Source organism: Trachurus trachurus (assembly GCF_905171665.1).
Source record: "Trachurus trachurus genome assembly, chromosome: 6".
NCBI lineage: Eukaryota > Metazoa > Chordata > Actinopteri > Carangiformes > Carangidae > Trachurus > Trachurus trachurus.
The window spans coordinates 10168400-10182292 of NC_139897.1; the positions used below are offsets into that span (position 1 = coordinate 10168400).

General features: G+C 41.2%; 1 protein-coding gene across 4 annotated transcripts in view; it reads left to right on the top strand.

Moving 5' to 3' along the window:
• Nucleotides 1–13893, top strand: part of LOC310986841 (kinesin-like protein KIF21A) — a 54525-nt gene that overhangs the window by 25318 nt on the left and 15314 nt on the right. For 3 of the 4 annotated variants that reach the window (XM_083972931.1, XM_083972932.1, XM_083972934.1), the window contains exons 4-21: nt 501–641; nt 996–1127; nt 1410–1580; nt 2078–2193; nt 3173–3368; nt 3519–3708; nt 3869–3935; nt 4771–4974; nt 7073–7160; nt 7235–7349; nt 8721–8909; nt 10039–10238; nt 10779–10886; nt 10998–11066; nt 11410–11555; nt 11776–11920; nt 13269–13463; nt 13594–13695. In XM_083972931.1, the coding sequence (XP_083829057.1) occupies nt 501–641; nt 996–1127; nt 1410–1580; nt 2078–2193; nt 3173–3368; nt 3519–3708; nt 3869–3935; nt 4771–4974; nt 7073–7160; nt 7235–7349; nt 8721–8909; nt 10039–10238; nt 10779–10886; nt 10998–11066; nt 11410–11555; nt 11776–11920; nt 13269–13463; nt 13594–13695 (2574 nt within the window). The remainder of the gene's footprint in view (nt 1–500; nt 642–995; nt 1128–1409; nt 1581–2077; nt 2194–3172; nt 3369–3518; nt 3709–3868; nt 3936–4770; nt 4975–7072; nt 7161–7234; nt 7350–8720; nt 8910–10038; nt 10239–10778; nt 10887–10997; nt 11067–11409; nt 11556–11775; nt 11921–13268; nt 13464–13593; nt 13696–13893) is intronic. The other variant, XM_083972933.1, reaches the window with a different exon arrangement.

The following is a 13893-nucleotide window of genomic DNA, read 5'->3' on the forward strand; positions in this document are numbered from 1 at the left end:
AAATAGTTCAGGGTAGGAAAACACAGTAACAGACCCAACATACAGTAAATGCCTTCATTGCAAAGTTGTAATATCTAAACCCAAAATGTGTCACAAATCACCATAAAAGAGATAGTGTAGTGCAGAGATGTCTAATTCTACAAGTCATTTTTCTCACACATAAGGACACAATAAAAAATCCCATCATCATCAAGTAACTTATTTTTTAATGAACGTAATTATTCCAAATGAAATCAGTATTCGTATCTGCCAATAAATTTGTAAGAGGATTTTTGGATGATGGTGTGATGATATGTTTTTTGCATATATAAAAAAAACAATATCATGTTGTTGTATTAAATGTTTTTTACTTACAATATATTCAGCATGATCAAATACAGTATAGACAACTCTCAATTTTACTGCCCATATTTATCAGAAATAAGTGAGAGTTGTCACCTTGCTTCTTTGTTGTGGTTCTTACACTGGTCTGTATTTTTGTTTGTTTTTCCTCCCTGCAGCTTTATAATGAGGAGGTTCTGGACCTGTTTGACTCTGCACGAGACATGAAGCAGAAGTCACACATCAAGATCCATGAAGACGCCACCGGGGGAATTTACACAGTGGGAGTGACCACACGGACCGTGTCCTCCGAGGCCGAGGTAGAGGAGGGAGAGACTGTGTGAATCAGTGACGTTAAATTAAAAGTGTCTCTTCAGTAAAACTGTTTATTCAACCACTCCCTGGTTAACATTGCTTCCTCAACACCATTAAGTGTATTAAGACATATCCATATTTTTGATGGGTAACTGAAGACTTCTACTGCAGCTTTACTCTGAATGTGAACCATCACAAAGCCTTCAGATTTACTAGCATTCATTTGTAATTCATTTATTATGCATTACGACTCCCATGTTTACTCTAATGTCAGAGAGGATTTGTTGTTGTTTTCCCTGCTGTGTCACAGTTGAGTTCAGCCAGCGTACCAACATGTCAAACTCTTCCTGTCTGTCCAGATGATGCAGTGCCTCAAGCTGGGCGCTCTGTCTCGCACCACAGCCAGCACCCAGATGAACGTCCAGAGCTCTCGATCACACGCCATCTTCACCATCCACCTGTGCCAAGTCCGCGTTTGTGCCTCTGACAATGTTAGTACATCATCTCACTGACACAGCAACTGAGCTAAAGACAAAAAAGTGCAGTTTAAAAGAAAAATGAAAATAACAAATATGAAATATGAAATACTCCCACTTACTAAAGCACAAAGAGAGCAGAAACATTTGTCACGATGCTTCTCTCTTTCCCTCTGGAAGAGTAGGCGTCTTTGCTGGTGTCCTTTTGTTTTGTGCAGTAATTCTTCACAAGATAAAGACAAACACTGTTGTATTGCTGCGTCACTAACAGAGTTTGTGTTTGTTATTGTCAATCAGCAAGAAAATGAAACTGACAACAGAGTCTCCAATGGAAACTCGGAGATGGACGAGTACGAGACGCTGACGGCCAAGTTTCACTTTGTGGACCTGGCTGGTTCTGAGAGGCTGAAGAGAACCGGAGCGACGGGCGACCGAGCCAAAGAGGGCATCTCCATCAACTGTGGACTGGTGAGCTTCCTCCTCCCACTTGCTCCTCGGTCACAGAATGATAATCCAGAGGGGTGCTGCCATCTAGTGGCTGTCTTCTCTAAATGTTTCCACCATCTCAGAAGGAGTAGACTTTAAAAGTAGTAGATCTATTTAATATTCAATAGGATTTTATATCTTATATCATATCTTGAAAGAGCTGTAAGGTTGTTTTTTCAGGGAGGGGGCATTAGAATATTTATTAATTTTAGTGGTCAAGGCTGGAAAGGTGATCCGACAGGGACTTTGTAAATTGTTTAATTATTTGTGTTAGACGATTTTGGCTCTCTGCCTTTAATTAATTAATTTTTTATGTAAATATTCGTTTAACAAAATGAAAACCTTTAGGATTTAACACACTTAGTTTATGTCACAAACTCTGTTAGTTAACTTGTGAATTGCAAAGACATAAAGGCTTGAATTCCTGTTACATTAACTTCTGTCTGAACGTGAAATACTCTCTCTGTCCTCTGCTGCAGCTCGCTCTGGGGAATGTAATCAGTGCTTTGGGCGACCGGAGCAAGCGGTCCTCACATGTGCCTTACAGAGACTCCAAACTCACCCGACTCCTGCAGGACTCTTTAGGAGGAAACAGGTTTGTACATTTACTTGTGCAATCTCTGTGGGTTTTGAGTTTATCAAGCTGTCACAACCAGAGGACTCCTATTTAGTCCTGTCACAGGTTTCAATTTGAAATTATCTGTAGACTTAAAGCAGAAGTGAGTGATCCGGTCGTTTTTGCTAATGCTGCGTTCCAGGCAGGCTTTTGAAATCGTAAATTACAGCTTCAAGTCACAACTTACGACTTTGTAGCGTTCCAGGCAACCCACTCGTGTTTTTCCGACCTGTTTTACCGGTGAAAGTCACTATAACGGCCACTCGTAACTTCCGACCGGTGAACTCGTACCAGATCGAACTGGTACCACTTCACGGTCGGAAAAATACGAGTTTCCTTGAACGCACCATAACAGTCCTCGTCGCTACGTCACCACATTCACGGCGTTCCTTGGCTGCACACACAGCCCTGCATGCTGTTCTCTCTCCTCATTGGATAAAAACTGTAGGATACGATAAATGTTTTCTCTTCGGCTCAGAGCAGAGCAGAGGGACTGACAGACCCGTGTTTCAGTCCAAACACTCTATGTAAGTGATTGCTGTCGGAAGATATAACTATTTAAGACTTATATTAACACAAATATATCACTCACTTCTGCTTTAAAAAAGAAATGCAATGCATATAATAATTTGTTTTAAAGTTACATTTGATCTCAATTAGAATGTGTGCAGAAATGAAATGCAGAATGTAGAACATGGATAATATGATATAAGAACAGTAGTTTGACACTTACGAATAATAAAATAATAAACAGTTTACTTTAACACTCCTGTTCTACCCAGACTCATATATGAAAAGGTAACTTTGGTAATTTGAATATAAATGTTAATTTATTTTAGTTGAATAAAATACATATTTATTATATGAAGATATTAAATTGTTCAGCATCATTGAGTATACGAGTTCAGTTGCAAGCTGAGCCAAACACGAATGACTAACCATCCTCTTCTTCTTTAAGCCAAACAGTGATGATCGCCTGCATCAGCCCGTCTGACCGGGACTTTATGGAGACGCTGAACACTCTTAAATATGCCAACCGAGCCCGGAACATCAAGAACAAAGTGATGGTGAACCAGGACAAGGCCAGCCAGCAGATCAGCGCTCTGAGGACTGAAATAGCTCGACTACAGATGGAGCTGATGGAGTACAAGACGGTGAGGAGAGGGGAGGAGAAGAAGAGGCAGGGAGAGGAATAGAAAATTATCATTACTCTTTGATTGTAGAAACAAACCTTTTTTCCATTGAAAAACACTATTGTCACTCTGTTTTTAAACTGTCACTTGGATTCCCCGCCTCCCCTGCAGGGTAAGCGCCTGGTGGGCGAGGATGGCGCTGAGAGCTTCAGCGATATGTTCCACGAGAACACCATGCTGCAGACGGAGAACAGCAACCTGAGGGTGAGGGTGAAGGCCATGCAGGAGACCATCGATGCTCAGAGGGCGCGGCTCACCCAGCTGCTCAGTGACCAGGCCAACCAGGCCCTCGCCAGGGCAGGTAATACCTCTCAGTCCAGCACTATGGATCTATCCAAAGTTTTTATTCACATAACATCAAAACTGTTGTCTTCAGTTTTGATGTTATGACATTATAAGTAAACAGCAAACCATTTGTCTCTTGAGCTCCCTGGGCTGACAATGTGTTTTTACTCTCCCAGGTGAAGGAGGAACAGAGGAAATAGGAAACATGATTCAGGGCTACATCAAAGAGATTGAAGAGCTCAGGTAAACATCTCATACTGTGCTTTACTCCCTCATTATTCAGTTTCCGCTAGAGCCTTTACTCAACCCACTGACTGATGAAGGGCAGTTTTATTTCAATCTTTTTATTTAGACTTAAAGACATGTTTGACTTAATTTCTCTCACTTTTGAGATCAGTTATATAAAACATGACTTCACTGGTGATGAGTAAGAAAAAAAATACGTGGTTGTTGTAGTTTATGTGGGTTAAGTGACGCATTTAACTTGCACACTAAATAGGTGAGATTTACAGACAGTAGTAACACACATGGTTGCCAATTTGGTAGTAATCTCTCCTTTCTGAAAGTGGTAATGTTCAGTTTGGTTTGAAACTGTTGAAGAGAGATGTTGAGATGTTAAGTCATGTTTTTGTGTGTCTTTTGTTACACTCACTGATATAAATGGAGACAAAATGAAAGAAGCATCAGTCAGTAACACTGTTCAACGTCTCTTTATAAATCATAAAGGCAGAGTTAATTGTTGGACTTTTGTACTGTTTAGACTGCATTAGCTTTAGATAGGTGTCCCCAATAAACTTGGCAAGTGTGGGTGCTTAAATTTAGCCTAGAGATTTTCTCCACAGCTTTTTAGGATCAATCAGCAAAAGGATTTGTCATACTCATGAAAACTATTTTTGGGATTCCAAAGTTAGAAATATTCGCCACAGTGTTGATGACGTTAAGTGTTGAAGTGGGGCAAACTGTGACGGTCTGGAAATATGAAAATACACTTTTTGGTATATGCTAGCCTATGATAGAATACAAATAAATTAAACCTCCAAAGCACCATATTTACTGTGTCCCTGGTTTTCACCCTCAGAGCCAAACTCCTGGAGAGCGAAGCTGTGAATGAGAATCTAAGGAAGAATCTGTCCCGTGCCTCCAACCGTCAGTCCTTCTACGGAGGGCCTGGCTCCTTCTCCTCCTCGCTCTTGGCTCCGGAGAAGGAGACGTCTGATATCATCGAACTGGCCAAGAAAGACCTGGAGAAGCTGAAGAAACGAGAGAAGAAGAAAAAGAAAAGGTAAAAATATACCGTTCAGGACAGTTGGGGTCATTTGTCATGAGCAAAACATATGATGGGTCGGTCATCTGCCTGTTGCATCTTGGTATCTTCAAGTTTTCAAACTTACATGAGCTATTTCTAAGTTTTACTTCATAGCCAATGTTAGCATATGGAGCAGCTGAAATGCAGAGTTCAAATGGATGAATAAATGAATAAATAAATGAATCAAACTTAATTAATTAACTCTACAAATGAAATCGGTCCACAGTGATGGGAAGTACCCTTCTTGTTTTGCATCCCTGTCTATCACTTGTTTTGTTTTGTTTTTTGTATTGAAGTTAGCATGCAAACCATCTAGCTCTCTGGCCCAGTTCTTCTGTTCTGTCACTGACACCAAGTCGCTGTAGCCTCCAGTCCATCCTGAACATATATCTACTCAGAGGACTTATTACTGCCTCTTGTGTTGTAAACACAAGGTTTTTGTGAAGACTAGTTAGCAAACAGCTGTCCATGCGGACGTTAGCTAAGTAGAATTACCAAAACTTACAAATAGCTCCTCTATTAGCCCTGATCTCTAAACAGGGATGCCACTTAGCTTAACAGATGATGGAAGTATTTGTACAGACTGATATAGAGACATGAAATAATAACCTACAGTATGAATGGATGGAGATCAAATACATTAAGGCCTAAGTCTGAGACCCCATTTCCACTGGGAGTTGACTGCATGTGCTAATAAACAAGAAAGACCTGGAGAAGATGCTAATATTCGGGGGATCTTCTCTGATACAGAGTCTAGATGTTGATCAGAGGCTCCAGGTTGAAAATGATCACAGTTGTGCTGTTGGGCGCTTTGGGGGGGATGAACGTTGGTTGGGTTTCCAGTGCAGAGCTTCCTCTGACCATTTTCCCCTCCATTCTTCCTTCCTTCGTTCATCTCTTGCTTCCTTCTCTCGTTTGACCCTTCACCTCTCCGTGAAGACTCCAGCAGCTGTTGGAGCAGAGGGAGAGGGAGGAAAGGGAGGAGGTGGTGGAAGAGGTTGAGGACGCCAGGTTTGTCAGAGCTTCCACCCTCCTGTTGCCACTCCTACCCCTTGCTTCCCCCAATTCAGCATTTTATTTAACTTTTTATTAATTTGGGGCAGGTATTTTTACCCACCTGGAGTTAAACACGCTAGCAGCACTTCACCGTTTTTATCATTTTGAATAAACCTTTATCTCTCTTTTTAAATTTTCTGTGTGAACCTTTGAACATTCATTGATCTTTCACACTACATCCTTGCTTCTATTTCATCTCTTTGCATTTGACATCATGAAATAAGTCAGCAGCAAAGCTCTAGTTTATGCTTTTATGAAAACATTTATCCTTTCCTATTATTACTGTTGAAGGACCTGAAGGTGCGTCATGGTTGAGCACACAGGCAAAAAAAAGTATCCTTGTCATTTATTACAGATTGTGTGCAAAATGTATTATAACAGCAGATGACAAATCCCTCAATTCTTTTTTGTGTTTCCCATCCAGCTGATTTTTCTGTGAACATCACCCAAACATTGCGAGCCCCTTTGTGTTTGGATAACATACTTATCCAACAGATCTTCCTCATGGATTTGGTTCATGAATTTCCTTTTGTTCGCTGCATATTCACGCCATGCTTTTTTGCTTCTGCTGGTTTTGTTCAGACTCTTATGAGATTCCCTCCTTTTGTTTAAAAAAAAAAACTCTTTTGTCTTTTTCACAAATAAGCAAATAAAACTGGAGCGGAGTCATCTCAGTATTCAGCTGAGATGACGCCTGTCTATGTATGTTTTCAATGTATTCAATCTATGTAATCAATAGCACCAAGTGTCTTTAAAAAGCTTATTTGCCAAAAAGACTTTACAAAAACTGTATTATACCAACTAAAAGAAACTGACACATTATTACCCACTTATGTATTGTTACTTTTATTGTATTCTCTTACTTGTTATTGCTACTATAAAATTATGCTTAATGTTTACTTATGTGTTACAGTACCTGTGAAGGTGCACTTGGGATAAACCTTGTGTTCTGCTCAGTAAATGTTCATGATGTAGTCGCACCAGATCTCTGACGTATCACCATGTCTCAATCTTTCAGCGCCAACAAGGAGGAAATTCCTGACAACGAGCAGGAAAAAGACAGAGAGAAGGAAATGACAGAGCGAGTGAGTGAGGATGCAGACATGGTGAGTGATATACTGTGTTTCACATTGTATCGGCATTAAATACACTGTTTAAATGTTTTGTGTTCGTAATGTAGGAGGCCCAGGAGGGCAGTGACCACGAGGAAGGGGAAGAAGAGGAGGAGGAGGAAGAGGAGGAGATGGACGTGGAGGAGAGCTCTGATGATTCTGACTCTGAGTCTGATGAAAAAGGTATCGGGGACAATGTCAGACTTCTCCTCTTTCTCTGAACAAATACTGTAAAGTGTCTGTCTAGTAAACAACCTCATGCACTCACTCCAGTCGTCTGCAGGTTGTCCACAAGGGGGAGCTGTGACGTCACTGTCAGAACAGATCCTCAACTGAAAGCACTTTCCACTCATACTGCAGCCAGGGAAACCATGTTTTTTAGTCATAACCATGTATGATTATCACATCTATGGTGGGAACCTAGAAGTCAGGATTCAAACCAAGACACCTGAGCTAGATATATGACCTGCCCTGTATTTGTTTTACTTTTAAACTCTATTTTAACAAAATCACCCAAATCAAAATGATTCATCTTAGTCATTATATGATCTATTAAATCAAAGTGTCAAGTATCCGAACTTAAATGAACTGGGCAACATTGAATTAAGTACAACTTCAATATAGCAAACCTACATTACACATTCATTATTTGTACAATATTCTAAAAATAATCTGTCATCACCACAGCTGCCTCAGTGTTGCTCCACTGAGCAGAAACTAATGTGACATGTCTCTACATGGTGAGGAAATACCTGAACAGGTATGAAGATCAGGTGACTGAGAGCATCAGTGAACAACTGATCGTAGGCTGAAACACAGCTGCAGCAATAGATACTCAGTCATAAATAGTAATAATTATAATGAGTCCACTCATAAGCCTATTCCCTCGGCATCTAGACGGCACAGGAAGAGCTATACTACTAAAAACAGAAGGTTCTACACAGGGTGCAATGTTTATGCATTAAAAAAACAGAGAAATGCCTGTGATTTGGCATAAGGACTGCACAAATTGTTGTTTTAGTGACTGATGAGAGTTAAGGGTGTTTCATGAAGTAAATCCCTACTGATTACTGTACATCCAAGAGGAAAACCACTGCTCAAAAAACTGCAAGATTCAACTTTTCCAAATGTAATTTGTCTGGATCAGATGGTGTCCAGCCTGTTTGTGGTGGGTGTGGCCAGAACCAACACAGTAACTACACAGAGCCGACCGATACGTTGTCAGACATACGTTACGTAGATGTGTGACTGTAACTAGGGCTGACACCCGCTATGTGAAATCGTGCATTGTCATATTAGTAATGTAGGCTGTCAATCATACTTATGATTTATAAAAGGAATTAACTATCTTGACCTTCAGCCAATGAATGGATGGAATATTTACATATCAATTTGGTGATTATGTCACCTAGATGAGCTTCTATATAATATAGGCAACAGGGCCACAGGTTGGGCCATTGCTGCATTGTTGTTGCTGCTGTGGTCAGGAGTAAACATTAACGTAATGGATATCAACCCTAACCTGAGGTTAATGTGTTGATCTGTGTCTAACAGAGAACTTCCAGGCAGATCTGGCCAACATCACCTGTGAGATCGCCATCAAGCAGAAGCTGATCGACGAGCTGGAGAACAGCCAGCGACGCCTTCACACGCTCAAACAGCAGTACGAACAGAAGCTGATGATGCTGCAGTGCAAGATCAGGGACACCCAGCTGGAGCGGGACCGCGTCCTCCACAACATGAGTAAGACAAGTACGCCAGAGGTGGTGGTGGGTGGGTGGAACCGCTGTATGTATGTATTCATCACACTCAGGTGGTTTGGATAAAAACATCCACCAAAAGACATTGATGGATTTGTTTTTAAACATCTCTCCTTTTGATCAGTTTATTTCAGTCTTAAAGTATGTTTGAGCTCTCGCTTGTCCTACTTTGATTTAAAAGAAATTCAAATGCCTCATCTCAGCTTTTGTTCTTGAGTAATGAGGGGGGGAAAAAATCACTCGACAGCTTCTGACTTTAGAGAATCCTTTAAATCCAGTTGTGAATGTTTGTGCCAGCAGCCAGATGATGACAGTTACATTTGTGTTTGTCAGCACTGCTGGATCAAAGATTTGTCTGACACAGATATTAAAAATGTGTTGGAGATTTCAGGCTCTCTAACTTAAAAAAGAGATTTTTGACAACTGAGGATCAAGGTTTCTGACAAGAAATAAACATCACAGAAAATATGTGTGTATCTGCAGCACATGAAACTCTACCCAGTACCCAGTCCCTCATCATATGGATTGTGATACCTGAGGGAATTGTTTTTACTGTCTGATATGACTGTTGACCATGACATGAATAAAGAAAAAAAATAACAATCCCTACACTATTGTCCCAACACTAGCACCCACTCATAAACTGTTTATAAAGATGCTACCCTATGAAATTAGAGCAGATTGTAATGTCCTCTTTTGACTTGTGGGACTTTACATTGTTAAATGTTGCTTGATTGTTGATCATTTAACTACACCATGTAGCAAAAATCTATTATCCCTGGCTACTCTAAAACAGGAGCACAACACAATTTCCAGTGTAAGCTACTGCTTTGGAGCAGCAAAGAACAACTCCTTTCCATTAAAACTGACAGTTTCTGTTGTTGTGGAACAATAGTTTATGAATACATTACGTGATAGCGGATCAGAGATCATAAACCCCGACCTCGCTGATACCTGAGCCAGTATTTTAGGCACAGTCTGAGCCATTTCAGATACTAGTGTCAGGATAGGAACAACTGATTATGTGACATGTAACTTTTTACATCCTTTTAAATTCTTTTTTTTTAAATAGAAGATCAGTTTTCCATTATATTTGTGCCATGCACTTTCAGCCTCGGTGGAGAGCGGCACAGAGGACAAATCTCGCAAGATCAAGGCTGAATATGAGAAGAAGCTGAGTGTGATGAACAAGGAGATGCAGAAGCTGCAGTCTGCTCAGAAGGAGCACGCCCGCCTGCTCAAGAACCAATCACAGTACGAGAAGCAGCTGAAGAAGCTTCAGATGGATGTGGCAGAGATGAAGAAGACAAAGGTTTGATAAATCACATAGGCTGATCATGATAATACTGCACTGTGATGTCTTTAGTGGGAAATTGAGGCTGTGTTTTCCATTGTGTCTCTTCATGCTGGAAGAATTGTCTTCCACTTTATTTAAATGTAGATAAGATAAGATAAGATAAGATAACATAACATAACATAACATAACATAACATAACATAACATAACATAACATAACATAACATAACATAACATAACATAACATAACATAACATAACATAACATAACATGTAGCTGAACCAGCATTTTAATTTATTTATTACCTCTTGTGGCATCTTTTCATTTCATCTCTTTACTGTCTTTTTGTAATATAATTTCCATCACACATTGAAAACCAAAAAGACACAAAACTAATGAGGATACTCAGTGGACAGACAGTAATCCACATGAGCTTTCAAATTTCAGATTTATATTAGATTTTAGATTTGAGAAATGATCCATCAATTGAAGATACGTCACAGCAAAATACAAGTTTTTTGATATGTGTGTGTAATACAATGTTTATTTGTTGCAGGTCCGTCTCATGAAGCAGATGAAGGAGCAACAGGAGAAGAACAGGATGAACGAATCTCGCAGAAACCGTGAAATCGCCTCTTTGAAGAAAGACCAACGCAAGCAAGAGGTCGGTGACGGGGAGGTCGTTCTCAGCCTCATCAGCATCGGCCGCTCTTTAGTTTAAATCTTTTCAGTGAATTAATTTTGCTGACACTGTAATTTCTTTGTTCGTCCTCAGCATCAACTGAAGTTATTGGAGGCTCAGAAGAGGCAGCAGGAGCTCATTCTGAGGAGAAAGACTGAGGAGGTGATTGTGGCTTTATTTACCTTATTTATTGCTGTATTTAAATTGCGCTTAGTCACTGGTCACGTTCTGCCTGTAACATGTGGATAATATGCACACAACTCCAAAAAAGTGTCTACAGTCTGGGTGCATGGTAAAAAAAAAAAAAAAAAGGTTAAAAAAATTGCACCTGCACTCTTATATTATAAGAAATATAAACAATATTTATTGTGGGCAAAAAAACAAACCAAACTGTCTGGAAAACATAGCTTTTGTTCAGTTGTGGTTTTACACATACATGCCACAGGCTGAAATTCCTGCAATATTTCTCATGCATGCTCCTCTTGCGTTTGCCTTTGCCTGTCAGGTGACGGCTCTGAGGAGGCAGGCCAGGCCCACCTCAGGTAAGGTCATCAGGAAGGTCAACCTCTCAGAGCCAGTCCAGGACTCCGCCCACAGACCTCCATCTGGACGCATGTACTCCTCGGGCAATGCGGCTCCCAATGGTACTCGGTGAGTGTGTGTGGGTCAATATGGAAGGCATCCAAAGACAGAGCCTGAATGTGCCTTGTACTGCTCATCTCCAGCCCCTAAAATGTCACATAAACCCGTCTTTGCACATTTTTTTTCATTATAGCTTCTTGATTTACAGCATTCCTGAATGTACACAGATGTGTTGAGTAATTTGATGCATTAATCAATAACTTTATTGACTGGTGCTGTGTGTGTGAAGTCTGTCCTACAGGCGTACAGCGGGTATTTACTCCACCAGAATCGCTCGGAATAAATGGCAGTCCCTGGAGCGGCGGGTCTCTGACGTCATCATGCAGAGGATGACCATCTCCAACATGGAGACCGACATGAACCGCCTCCTCAAGGTGAAGTCCTGCAGCACTGCGCAGTTACTGTGATTTATAATGTCATGTTGTGGTGACCCCCACCTCACGACATCCCACTCACACACCTACACAAGACGGATGATTGGTTTATGTTATTAAACCAACATGGGCTCGCTCCCGACGGAGCTACAGGTCAGAGGCCAGTGAGGAAAAAGTCCTCTATTTGTTGGGCTGTTGTCCTCATGGAGATGATCCCACCTGCCTTTAGACAATAATGCTGTTTCCTGCTTGCCACTCTATTTACACAGTTTGCAGTCAACAGCCAGCAACAGCTACAGTGTAATTGTTGCTCTAACAGCCAGCTTTACCAAAGATCTTCAGTGTATCCACTCAGGAGAGGATGTAACACTTTAAAGGGATAGTTCAACATTTTGGCAAACTGGCCCATTGCCATAATCCCTATAGTTTTAAGAATAGGTTCGTTACCTTTAATTGTCGGTGCAAGCGGGGGAGCAGAGCCGCGAGCTGCTCAGAGCTACGCTATGGAGGCGAATGGGATTTCTTGGTTTCCCTCATCAAACTCATCAAATACACAATCCAACAACTCCAAAACGCTCTCATGGACAAGTTGGGACCTGCACATTCACCACGCTATGAGATAATAACGGAACGTTACAAGACAGAGTTGTTTTTGAGGCAAATGCAGAGACTTCTTGTCGAAAAAGCCTCCGACAGGAACGCGCATCAGCCGTTTTGCATGAATTTACCTCGAAAAAAAAAGTAATGTTCTTGAGTGTAAAAGCTTGTCCTGCACACACAGTGTAATGTACAGTACAGTTCAACAGCAATCCACAGAATTGTATATTTTTGACATCAGATGCAGGTGCTTTGCTTGTTTTCCCAGTTAAATGTTTCCAGTACAGAAATATAGAGGTGTTGGACTTGTGAACAGCTTTTTATGATCTACACAAACCTCTGCTGAGTCTGAATGATCTAACATTAGTGAGGTGTCTTCCGCTGTGGTTGTGGATAGAAACCTCACCTCCCCTACGGAGTAGTAATCCATCATCAGAAAGACATTCTGAAAGCTGCAAACCTTGAGGAGAGAGCGGTGGTACTGGAGAGACTCTCATGGGCCAAGGCAATGTTAAAGGTGACATGGCCAGTGATGGATGGGCCTGAACCTTGGGATCTAAAAGTGAAATGAACGGATTTATCATCAGCTGTAGCCACTAAAAACTGATTGGTTGTTTCTGTGTCAGATCCCGAACTCGGAGAGGTCTTTAATCAACTGCTCTATCATCTTGTCGCTGCGTGACTCATCATCGGTCGGGTGCAAAAACAAAACTAAATGTAAAGCTGTCCTGTCCTCTTTGTCTGTCTCTAGCAACGGGAGGAGCTGACCAAGCGTAAGGAAAAGGTCATCAGGAAGAGGGACCGGCTGCTCAGGGAGGGGCCAGAGGACGAGAAGGCCCTGCCTCCCCTCAACGAAGAGGTTGACGCGCTGACGGCAAACATAGACTACATCAATGACAGCATCGCGGACTGTCAGGCCAACATTATGCAGATGGAGGAGACCAAGGTGAAAGAGCCGGAACCTTAACCATGATCACACTTTACTATCAAAACTGAAACTGGTCAATTAGATGGACCGAGTCAAACGTGAATGAGACACAACTCACTGCCTCTTCTGAACTCCTGTTTGTCTCCAGGAGGAGGGAGACACTGTGGACGTCTCTGCTGTGATTGGTTCCTGCACTCTGGCAGAGGCTCGCTTCCTGCTCGATCACTTCATGTCAATGGCCATTAACAAGGTACCAGCACTGATAATGACCAGATGAAGCACAAAAAGCTGCACCTGTGTCAGATACTGTACCAGCCCCATAACAAGAATGCAAACTTGGCAAGAGTTGGAATAGCGCAAATGTTTTTGTAAGGGCCAATAAGTTAATAATGTAATGCTTATAATTTCATTAAAAAACAGTTAAAATTGATAATAATAATTTCATCAT